Here is a 12,015-nt window from a genome sequence, read left to right on the forward strand (position 1 = left end):
TGGAACGAGCTGGACCGTGATTCGAGCTAGTGGCCGTTACGGGGAGGGGTAGATGATTAAGGCGCCATCTTACGCGAATGTAGTGAGATCACCAGCATCCATTCTATTGCATATAGCGAGGGGTAATTCGTTCATCTAATATTATTGTCGTTAGCAGCAATCATGTTTCCATTAGCGATCGACCGACGAGATTATCAGATGGTTATTACGCTTATTCATTCTAGGAAGGGCCAACCTGTGCGGATAGTAGCCATCCGTATAGTGCAGCAATGAATCTGTGTAGCTGGGACACAATAATGTTCAAGGTCGGGAGCGTTAGTCCCTGAAGGCGACTGAAAGTTACCCCAACGACTATAACAATCGTTAGTCATTGAAGGCAACTGAGGGTTACCTCACGGGCTCTCACGAATGTTAGTCACCGAGGTGTCACAGTGAACTTTTCTCCAAAAGCGCCCACGAACGTTGCTGCACTGAAGGCAACTGAAGGTTACCTCAAGGGCGTGGGGCACTGATGGCGATTATGAAGGTTACCTCAAGGGCGTGGGGCACTGATGGCGATTATGAAGGTTACCTCAAGGGCGTGGGGCACTGATGGCGATTATGAAGGTTACCTCAAGGGCGTGGGGCACTGATGGCGATTATGAAGGTTACCTCATGGGCGATCGTTACACCGTCTCGCGCGTGCACATGTCGGCGCTAACACACTCGTTGTAGAGATTGCTCACAGTTCATCAGCATCGTCTGCGTGCGATAGGCCCGCACAGCTAACGTACTCTTCACAGGGGGTCTCCGTACGTACAAACAATTAATTAATGCCGGGATAAGAGCTGTTATCTTTACGTTTTGCTCTTATTTTCTTCTCTCTGGATGGTAGGTATTTAGTGTGTGTGTGTGTGTGTGTGTGCGTGTGCGTGTGTGTGTGTGCGTGTGTGTATGTGCGTGTGTGTGTGCGTGCGTGTGTGCTGGAAGCGAGGTCCTGTTTATTGAATAAAGTGACTTGATAATGTGCAAAGTAAGCTTCGTTGTTCTCGCAATCAGTTTGTTGTTTCGTCGTGGAACATTTGCGCGCTTACAAACTACCCACAAAGATTCAATAAGCAAAACTGGGGCCGCCCTTGCATCACGTTGTCTAATCTCAAATCACGCCTGCTAGACAGCGAGGCTATCATGCGTTTGGGAAAGCGGCACGTCGCGTCGTGTTTCACCATGCGCGAGTTACGTTGATAATCATACAAAGAATTTTCGCTGTATTTGAATTTTAAAAGTACTGCCCGAGAATCCGAAAATCCGAACCCACCCACTCCCCGAGCAGTCCGGATTTTCGGACTTCCACTGTAATAAGAAATATCGTTATATTAATTAAATACATGTTATCATTCTTATACGGGATCCGACTTCGTCGATTAGCTCCATTCTCTAGGTACCTTCTTCCATATTCCAACAGACAATATTGACCGTTTAACATGCGGCCATTTATTTTGCTAATAATTTTGTTTTATTGTACGAGTTTTTAATAATGTTACGCACCTTATGTTAAAGTTACGAAACCAAAACTTTCTTTGGTGGTAGTGTACGTAGTCTTCTAGACACCACCACAGAAACCCATCGGTCAGAAAAATCATTACGCCGTTTTAGTATCATATATTTACGTATATTTTAATAATATTTATTATATAATTGTTTTTAACACTCACTAGTGTTTGGGGTTGCGCTGGTGTCCAAGAAGAGTGTTTTGGACTAGTCATCTAAATATTATCAATCGATGCATCTACGAAATAATGAAAACTGGAATATGTACCTATGCGCGTATATTTCACTTTATTTTCGGCGTAACTTGAATAATTAATTCAATAATCAGGGTTGTGATTGTATACACTGGCCACATACAACTGCCTTGCATCGACGACAGGACTCGGGCAACATTGATTTCCTCAGTTCACAAAACTCCAGGTTTCCTTCTTAACTAGGGAATGTTTGACGAAAACTTTTTGGACCACGAAATTTACGATAAACGTTTGAGCGGAACTCGTCAGAAAAACTCAGTCACGTCGATGTACGGGTTTCGAAACCGCGATGTCTATCTGTCTATTTGTACGCTGGTTGCTGTCAAACACACACGCGCACACATACACACACACACACACACACACACACACACACACACACACACACACACACACACACACACACACACACACAATACGACTATATAATAGCTAACACCGAATCAATGACGCGCCTATGTTAGATGGAATCCAGCGATGTTATCTCGGTTGACAGTCAGTCACCTAGCGACATCTATTCATATAAACTACCAATGACTCCGCAAAAACTGGGTTTTAAATACGGTTTTTAGAGCGTGACAAGGGTATCGGGACGGTGGTGAGGTTCCCAGGGCAAAGTTCAATTAAGACAATTGATGGCACTTGTGTGGCACTGAATTGTTAATTGTTAATGAATTGGAAATGAATTGTTAATAAAATAGAGACATCTGTCGGCAAATTATGCATCGTATAACCAACGCATGTGCATCGACCTCAATGAGACGTTTTAAGTGTAGGCCTAAGCGTGAAATAAATCAATCAATTATATATGCTCTCAGGAATGGAGCCAGCTTTATACATGACATGCAGCACCCTGCTCCCGTCGTTATGTATGACATGCAGGATAATAGCAAGTCCCAAAAGCACGGAAAGGAGCTAGGTCTATGTATATGCGAGTAAATAGATGAATATGTAAAACAGAAATACGGTGTCCATTTCTATTAATTATAATTAATAATTATTGTTTAATAATTGTAATCGTGAGCATACGAGAGAATATGTCTCTTCGTCAGACTACAGAAACACATGCACGCCTGCTCGTACGCACAGACGCACACGCGCGCACATTCACATGCAAGTGCGCGCTCTCTGACACTCATGCACGCGCACGCGCGCACGCATACACGCCACAAAAACGCATAAATGCCCTCAAATATTCATGCACAAGAAACAAGAGACTTTAAAGTGAAAGTTGCACAGGGCATTAGTTAAGTAAGGCTTAGAACATACGCCGATACACACTTTGACCGTTTAATCCCCACACGTAGTTTGACGCTGAACTGACACTGACTTGTGTGAGGGATCCGGGAACGCGCTGCCACTCTGTTCCATTCCCATGTGTATCATCTATACCTAAACGAAGACGGCAGCCCATTATTAGAGAGCGATTATCTGAACAATCGTGTTGGCGAATTGTAAATTTATATTGTAATTACCAAAATGCATTATCGATAGACGGAAATCATTGAATTTCGTCGACAACTGCGTGGTATGGTTTGCTAAGTGTATTATGTTAAACTACGCGCAAATACCGATGCGGATGAAGATATTGCCGTTGACATCCACACCCCACACGACGCCATCGCCAGAGGAAACCTGCTTCAGAGATCCGTCCACCTTTTCCCAACCAATCCCTGCACAACATGCATGGGTTTCATCGTAGTTGCATTTTCTTTGGCCATATGGCGCAGTATTATATATATATATATATATATATATATATATATATATATATATATATATATATATTATATATATAATATATTATACATATATAATTATAATTTATATTATATATATATAGTTATATATTAAATATAACTATTAATCCGCTTAATCTATTATAATTATTGATCTCCGATCCTAGGGAAAAGAATATTGAACAAGCATTAGCCTCTGCGACTGCGAGGTGTTTAGTTTGGCACCGCTGCGCACGTTTACCTTCACCGCCGACCCCGTTGCCCGTGCCGGTCCTGTAGAAAACCTCGTTCGTGTTACTCGTCGTCCAAACTCCTGCCTGGCCAACGGACACCCACTTTGCCTCTATAAAGTCAATTGCCTGCCAGCTCGTGCCCATGTGATTAGTCGCCGTTATACCACGTCGTCGGTATACCACGGAGTTCGCATTGATGCCCCACACCTCGTTGTTGACCGAGTTTACGCTGACCTGTAGGAGGGAACCGGCTACGCGGTCCCATCTAGTCCCGTATGGAGTCGCGTCCGATATACCTACACGATGACAACGACAATTACACGTCATCGTCGCGATTGTCATCACCAATGCGATTATTCGTGCGATTTTAAATACAGCCACTGTGCATGCAAAACGCGCCATAATTGACATACATTTTGACATACATTATATATGATGCTATCATGCAGGGGCCAGGGGGTGGATAATTTTGTTTTTATTCATGCCCGGTGAAATTTACAGATGTCACGTACAAACTTAGTAAAAATATAGAATTATGGTGACAGACTTAACACTTACCACTGCGATGGTAAATAGCACCAGCATTGTTGACGCCCCACAAACTGTTGTTCCCGGAACTTACGTGTGTAAAGACAGTCCCCATAAATTTCCAGTCAGATCCGGCCGAGCCACCATTTTTCTGATAAATAAGAATAATAGATTTGCGTCGATTTTACGGAAATGCAAAGATTTGCAGGTGATGCGAGTATAAAATAGTTTGGACCATACGTGCATAGCATTCCGTGTGTGTATCGGCAACGTATTGCTAAATATAGAAACGTGCTCTGATCTGACTGACCGTTCGCACAGGCACATGTTATGAAAAAAACGCAAACAGAGAATCGATTTTATAATATTCACTATTGTCTAATTGTCTAAATTCGTATAATTGTCGTCGCCTTAGATTGGAGTGCCAAAGTTAACATGTTAGTATTTGTTATATTGGTTTTTTTTACTAATCGCCATATCGTTACATGCTTTTCCCCACCCAAAATACATTTCTAAAATATCCATCTTCCACAGATTGAATAATCATAATTACTGACTTACTCGCGTATTAATCCTGCAGTACACGCGTGCATTCGGCTGACAAGCCCAAAGACCCACTTCTCCGATACTAAGATCACTCACGCTGCCAGGGATGAGTTCCCAGTATGGCTCTGTGGTAAATTTATGTAAGAATCACTGATGTGGGTTATGTAACATTGTTGTATTTTATTCGATATTTGAGCAATACAATGTTTTACGGAGGTTATGATGGGATACGGCGGTATCACGTGTATACGGACAAAGGCAGTATACACGTGTACAAAATGAATAGACTTGTCCATAGTTTACGTAACCAGTCTAGAGGACCTATTAGCAAAAACAAATCATATCACGTTCTTGCGCTGTAATCATATTTTTTAGTAATCGCATACCTTTCTTGTAATCGACAACTCCCGCTGCTGCGGTTGAGCGTGAGTAAGGCGTTCTCTCACGGAGCTCGCAGGTTCGCCACCCATCTGGCTGTGGCGAGTCGTCGACGTTGAAGCTGCCACAGCCGTAGCTTTCGGCACATTTCGTGGAGCACTGTGCGAGGACGGTGACGTTGCTGCTGCCGATCACCGCAGCCGTCTGCGGCACGCCGTCCTTGTGTCGCAATGTAAACCGCGTCACAGTCGCATCAGCACCGGCCATTGCGAGTACTACGAGTAATATCGCGCAGCACAGGCGTGAACGTGCAGCGTATGCAAGCATGGCTAATATACTGCCGCCAGCTCACCACCGACTGCATGAGAAACAACGACATCGACAACGCGTGACATGAATGGGTGGCGGCGACATAACTGCAGTCTCCCAATCCCATACAAACGGGCCCGCAGCGAAAATAAACGCAGGTACGGCGAAGCTCTTTTTCTGTGCCCGTACGAATTTGATGATTCTTGCCGATGTCTTTTTTGCATATCGTCGCTGGTATTGTCAGAAGACAATCATTCATATCATATATAATTCAGCGTGCAGGCAGACCTATCCGCATCCTCGCGCACACGAACAATTAATAATTAATGCGGCTTCTCATTAAAGTTTACCACATGAAAGTCGTCACGAAGAGCTGCTTTCTATTCTTATATTATTTATGTATAGTTGGATGTACTTCTAACACAATGTCGACATGGCGCGAATTGGGAATTATATATATATATATATATATTAATGGTTACAAAAATAAGTAGGCCTATAAATTATATTGATTCCAATAGTTACTCCTGGTTCATCTACCACAGATATTATACGCAAGTGAGATGTATAATATACGGACGATTTATCACAAGGTAAATTTCCACACTCGTTGCTGCAACAAGTTATCTTTGATTGCAAGCAGATAAAGATCCACGTGAATTGATGTTCCTACCGTTCGTGTAATCTTGCCCATCGAGGTTCGACGACGATTACGCGAAAAAATTGAAATTATTTTATTTTATTATATTATAGTTATATTATATTTAAATATTGCTCTAATCCGACAGGGTGTCTCAGGGGCGTGTACAGGATTTGGACCAGTGGGGGGTCTAACCGTAACCCATACTTGCGAGCACGCGAAGGGGGGTCTGGGGGGCCTTCCCCCCGAAATTTTTTGAAATTAGACCCCCTCAGATGCGTTTTTTCTGCGCGACGCAGGGGGGGGGTCCAGGGGGTTGGGACCCCCCCCCTGCTCGCGCAGAAAACGCATCTGAGGGGGTCTAATTTCAAAAAATTTCGGGGGGAGGGCCCCCCAGACCCCCCTTCGCGTGCTCGCAAGTATGGGTTACGGTTAGACCCCCCACTGGTCCAAATCCTGTGCACGCCCCTGTGTCTGCTGATGTTGTACCCGAATGAAAGCATGAACTGCGATGCGGAATTCTACACTACACGCATATCTGTCTGTCCTGAAGAACGAAATTTTATTGACTTGTTGATTGTAAGACTATATTATGTGCAATAAGCAAGCAATCATTACAGTTACCGAGTAGTGATGTTTACATGCGCATACGCGACCGCACGCGCGCACGCACGCACGTACAGTATGCGCATGTCCACTGGAAATAAAGTAACGCATTATAACATAACTGTTTGCGACTACAACTATCATGCTAGTCTGATGGCGCGCGTGGTGGATTACCACAGTACCCTGACAACGCTCCATACTACAGACCAACCCGAGCCAAATTAAAATTTGTATAGATTTTATTTCTCGTCTAATATTTTTATACAGACATACAATTGAAAAGTGAACTGGCTATATGATATATGATAACGGATAGCTTCGCATGACGAAATCGCGTGTGATATGTCGTCGTCACCGTAACTGTTATCATGACGGCAGACTGCGCTTTTGGAACGTGAATTCATTATCTGTTACCGGAAAATGAACGACGAATCCGGCTTGTGCATGGGCACACGTCCGACTATATACGCCTCACCTACAAGCTACCCTACGTTTGATACGATAAGATTCCTCAGCAAAAATTACGCAAACTGACAATTACGAGATGCATTTCAGCCCAAACTGCACACGCGCACACACATACATAGACACAAATAGATATATAGATATATATATATAAAACTCATTGATTTACATTAAGAAGTCACGTATCGAATTTCATCTATCTGAGTCACAACCAGGATCGCGACCACAACGCATTCGTTACGTCATCGATACACTGCGCATGCGCAGCGCAGACAAACAACGGTGATTACGTCACGGACCGCAAATAGAACGAAAACAAACCAAAATCACGAGCACGAAAAATGAAAAAAACCGATCACGTTAAACAATATCATATAAATTTCGCTTTAATATAAGTTTCGCATTAAATATAAATATAGCTGCTATAGTTATTGCTCGCCGCGTGTTCCACACACCTGATTTGTCATAACATCAGTAGGGCTAAGAGGATCTATGTCCCCCGGGGTACTGCCGGAAGGTACCCTGGGTATGGTCCGGTATACCGGAACGTACCCTGGTACTATCTAATATGCCGGACCGCACCTCGCCTACTTCACTAATGAGTCTAGGGAGTCGCCTACGCCTACTCCCTAACCCTAACCCTAATCCTAACCCTAACCATATCAAATAGTGACCAGGGTACGTTCCGGTATACCGGACCGTACCCAGGGTACGTTCCGGCAGTACCCTGGAGGACATAGACCCTATGAGCGTAGGTGTCTTCTTCACAGCACTTTTACAGTCATTAACCTCTACGTGCACGATGCAAATGCACGGTGCTGCTAAATATAACAGACTCATGTTTACTCAGATACATGACTACTATCAAGAGTAGATAGAATACAATGATTTTTGAAGGTAATGGCTTGCCATACGCATGCAGTCTGCTCACAACCATACACCGACTATACGCTGCTCTGCTACCTATCCGTTACCTTGGTTACGTGTGCATTCGCTGTATTCCACTGCCTCGCTTATGCGTATATTTGCTGCCTGCAGTTAGTTTGATTACACATGCATTTTTTGCCTCCCATTATACATAAGTTAGTCACGCTCATAGGGTCTATGTCTCCCTGGGTACTGCCAGAACGTACACTGGGTACGGTCCGGTATACCGGAACGTACCCTGGTACTATCTAATATGCCGGACCGTACCTCGCCTACTCCACTAACAAGTCTAGGGAGTCGCCTACGCCTACTCCCTAACCCTAACCATATCAGATAGTTACCAGGGTACGTTCCGGTATACCGAACCGTACCCAGGGTACGTTCCGGCAGTATCCTGGAGGACATAGACCCTATCAGGGTTAGTTACACACGCATGCGTTACCTCCCGTTACCGTGGTTACGTGTGCACTTTTTGCAAGCTGGTATGCGATATATATACATTATGTCACAACAATTAATGAGTACATAATTACGTAAATTGCCGAATGCAGAAGCGCTAGAATCGAGCAACGTTTCTGTAAACGCGGGAGCAACGTGCACCCCGGTGTAAAACCAAACTCTCGTAAATTACCCCAAGCACATGATCAGAGGACAGTGCACCATATTCCTCAGCGTGCCCATTCCAGCCACAAGTCAAATATACCAGCGTAATATACTTTGGTCCCTCCCAGCACGATAAAATGTGTTACCAGTGTGATAAAATGTTCCCAGCATGAGACACTGTGGTACTAGCTCACTACACTGTGTGCCGAGCTCAACTATATAGAAACATTGCTACAAGATGGTGATTTGTGCTGCTGCCTGAACAGTTCAGCCAAGCATTTTACAATTTTTGTATGGCAGCTATTGCCATATCACAGCCCAGATGCCAAGAACAAGCAAAAGGCTGTGTGTTGGTAGCAGCATCTGCATTGCGACATAGAACAGAGGACAACCACGGCATGTATGCCTCGATCACAGGCCACTCACAACACATCCTCTAAGCAACTGCCACGCGATCCTGCACCACCTTCACGTGACAACCGTGGGACCGCCACGTGACCTCAGCACGACCCAACACGACCTACACGTGACCCGCGCACGACCCCACGCGACCTTCACGTGACCCACGCAACACCCCCACATGCCCACGTACGACCCAACGCGACCTTCATGTGACCACGCACGACCTCTACCTGACCCGTACGTGACCTCGGCGTCGCCCGCCGCAACGTGGCGCCCCCTAGATCTGGTTCTGGAACTCGCTGAGGGCCTTGATCGGGTTGACGCTGGCGCGCTTCTCCGAGCCCTTGCGTATCTTCGCGTGCAGCTCCTCCGGTCTCTCGCGACGCACGAGCGGCTTCTTCTCCGGCGCCTTCATCTTCCAGACGACGATCGGCTTCTGCGTGCGACGACAAGAAGAGACAAGTGAGCGTGTCATCGGGCGTCAGCTTGCTTTATCGCGTGTGCGCGTGCGTGCGTGTGTCTGTGCACGTGCGTGCGTGTGCGTGCGTGTTAGCTGGTTTTATAGTATGTTCGCGTGTTAGCTGGCTCGAACGTGTACAAAAAATCGACCAGCATCCATATCTGCTGTGGCCTGCACTACACTACACACAAGTAGAGAATAATACACACGACGCCCGAGATCTTAACGCTTACGAGGATAAATGAGCATGTCATCGTGTGTTATATTAGTTTGCTTTATCATTCGTGTGTGTTAGCTGGTTCTGAAGTATGTTCGCATGATAGCTGGCTCAAACACGTACGAAAAAATCGACCACCATCCATATCTGCTGTTGCCTGCACTACACTACACACATGTAGAAGAGTATAATACACATGACGCCCGAGAGAACTTTCCACTCACGAAAAATGCTTACCCTGTTTGTTCCCCTTGGATACTTGGTCGATGCAACGTAAGAAGACTTTACGGTGAGAACCACAGAGTTCATCAGGTTCTTAGCTGCTTGGATGAGAGAAGTCGCGCTGTCAAGCTGTGGAGTAGAAGCACTCATTGTAACATTCACTCTGACACAAACACCACCATACCTATCACATGTGATTATACAGAATGTAACAAGGGCTAATACAATAATATCCTTTAGTTAAAATATAATGACAATGAGGGGGTGGAATCAATGATATTATATTGACATTAACATTAATTACAACAATCAACAACATCATCAACATCTATGACACCAATCAACATCACTGACACCAACATAAACATCATCAGAAACAACAACAACAACAAAACCTACGGGGACGACAACACCTACTCAGTGACGTCAGCAACGACGATGCCGACGTAGCGCGCACGGTGACGCCACCTTGCGGCGAGCGCGCACGTTCACTTACCCCGGACACGACGAGCTCACCGCTGTTCATCTGTACTTCGGTCTTCACCTTACTGGTGATGTTCAGCTGATGGCAGTAGAGAGCAATGCGCTGCAGATACGCATCTAGGTCCTTCTTAGTGCTGGAGTCAGGACACTGCAAGAACGAGCACAAACGTCAGCGCACACACAACCCAGGCCGCAGACCGACACCGCTCACCGCCGATATGTAGTCTCTCACCCTTCACAATTTACAACTTTTAGATGTCTTGGACAAGTAACTAGTCAATAGCAACAGGTAAGAGGTTAGTAGTCACTGTCGGTAGTTAGTGGTACCAGTAAGAAGTACCAGTAACTAGTTAATAGTAACAGGTAAGAGGTTAGTAGTCACTGTCGGTAGTTAGTGGTACCAGTAAGAAGTACCAGTAACTAGTTGCACAGTAGGATTTTGTATCGATCATGGTATGGAACGTGTACTGCTATCGTCCCGATCAAAACTTTCTCACACATAGATTCTCTCAACATGATGTGTCGATCTTGTTGTCTAATTCTGTTTAATCATACGCCCTCTCAGAATCCGTGCTCTCTTCCTGCAATCACCACTGTCACCAATGTCATGTGGGATGTGCACCGAGCGCCATACCTGTTCGGCGATCGTGCTCGCGATCTTGCAGAGCTTCGTTCCGAGTTCGGAGATCCTTTTCGCAGCCTTGATGACGTCCATCGTGGATTTCAGTGGTCCTGTGCCACTACACACACAAGCAGGAATAATCACGCTCCCGTTCATGGAACCCAGAGAATGCAGAGAACCCGTGACAGGGCGACGGTCCCGTAAATGTGACACGGCAAAGATATCGGCGCCATATCGGTGCATGTAATGCAAGGCAGTGGAACAGTAGGCACTGCACTCGACGTTAATTATTTTTTAATAAGATGAAAACTTAATCACAGGTTCACCTTATAGATGACAAGGTAGTCATGCCACACAGGGTACGGGACAAAGTAGTCACGCTACACAGGGTATGGGGCAAGGTAGTCATGCTACACAGGGTATGGGGCAAGGTAGTCACGTTACACAAGGTATGGGGCAAGGTAGTTATGCTACACAGGGTACTGGGCAAGGTAGTCACGTTACACAGGGTATGGGGCAAGGCACGCTGCCTTTTTGCTAATCTTTTGCAGAGTGCATAGCATGTCGTCAGCAGTGAACTCACCAGGAACTCCACCTCCCAGATCTCCACGCACCCGTCCCGACATCCTATACCACCCCTGCCATCGTCCTTCCTCTCTCCACAGCATTCAACCCCGGACGTCTGCATACCTGCCCGGCATCCGTTAGTGTCCCGGCCATCACTGCTGCCCTCTTCACAGACTCCCAACCCCGGACCTCCATGTATCCTATACCACCCCCGCCATCACTGCTGCCCTCTTCACAGACTCCCAACCCCGGACCTCCATGTATCCTATACCACCCCCGCCATC

The 12,015-nt window shown here is 45.6% G+C and overlaps 2 protein-coding genes and 1 long non-coding RNA gene across 3 annotated transcripts in view; 1 reads left to right on the forward strand and 2 right to left on the reverse strand.

Moving 5' to 3' along the window:
- The first annotated feature begins 485 nt into the window (after positions 1 to 485).
- Positions 486 to 1,016, forward strand: LOC106804831. The gene is made up of 2 exons (XR_001393369.1): positions 486 to 606; positions 647 to 1,016. It is a non-coding gene; the product is annotated as an uncharacterized LOC106804831 (long non-coding RNA).
- Positions 1,017 to 2,850: 1,834 nt separating this feature from the next.
- On the reverse strand, positions 2,851 to 5,300 carry LOC106804617 (tectonin-1-like). Its single transcript, XM_014805886.1, has 4 exons — positions 5,217 to 5,300; positions 4,315 to 4,435; positions 3,765 to 4,052; positions 2,851 to 3,176 (listed from the first exon to the last, which is right to left on the reverse strand). The coding sequence occupies exons 1-4, from the start codon at positions 5,298 to 5,300 to the stop codon at positions 3,043 to 3,045; spliced, it is 627 nt and encodes a 208-aa protein (XP_014661372.1). The 3' UTR covers positions 2,851 to 3,042.
- A 3,217-nt stretch (positions 5,301 to 8,517) lies between these two features.
- The window catches only part of LOC106804627 (catenin alpha-like), a 34,644-nt gene continuing 31,146 nt past the window's right edge, over positions 8,518 to 12,015 (reverse strand). The window contains exons 13-17 of the mRNA XM_014805896.1: positions 11,483 to 11,544; positions 11,177 to 11,282; positions 10,556 to 10,690; positions 10,075 to 10,188; positions 8,518 to 9,596 (exon numbers count right to left, since the gene is read on the reverse strand). Of these exons, the coding sequence (XP_014661382.1) occupies positions 9,438 to 9,596; positions 10,075 to 10,188; positions 10,556 to 10,690; positions 11,177 to 11,282; positions 11,483 to 11,544 (576 nt within the window). The 3' untranslated portion in view covers positions 8,518 to 9,437. The remainder of the gene's footprint in view (positions 9,597 to 10,074; positions 10,189 to 10,555; positions 10,691 to 11,176; positions 11,283 to 11,482; positions 11,545 to 12,015) is intronic.

The sequence above is a fragment of the Priapulus caudatus genome, unplaced genomic scaffold (genome assembly GCF_000485595.1).
Source record: "Priapulus caudatus unplaced genomic scaffold, Priapulus_caudatus-5.0.1 Scaffold5, whole genome shotgun sequence".
NCBI classification, from domain to species: domain Eukaryota; kingdom Metazoa; phylum Priapulida; class Priapulimorpha; order Priapulimorphida; family Priapulidae; genus Priapulus; species Priapulus caudatus.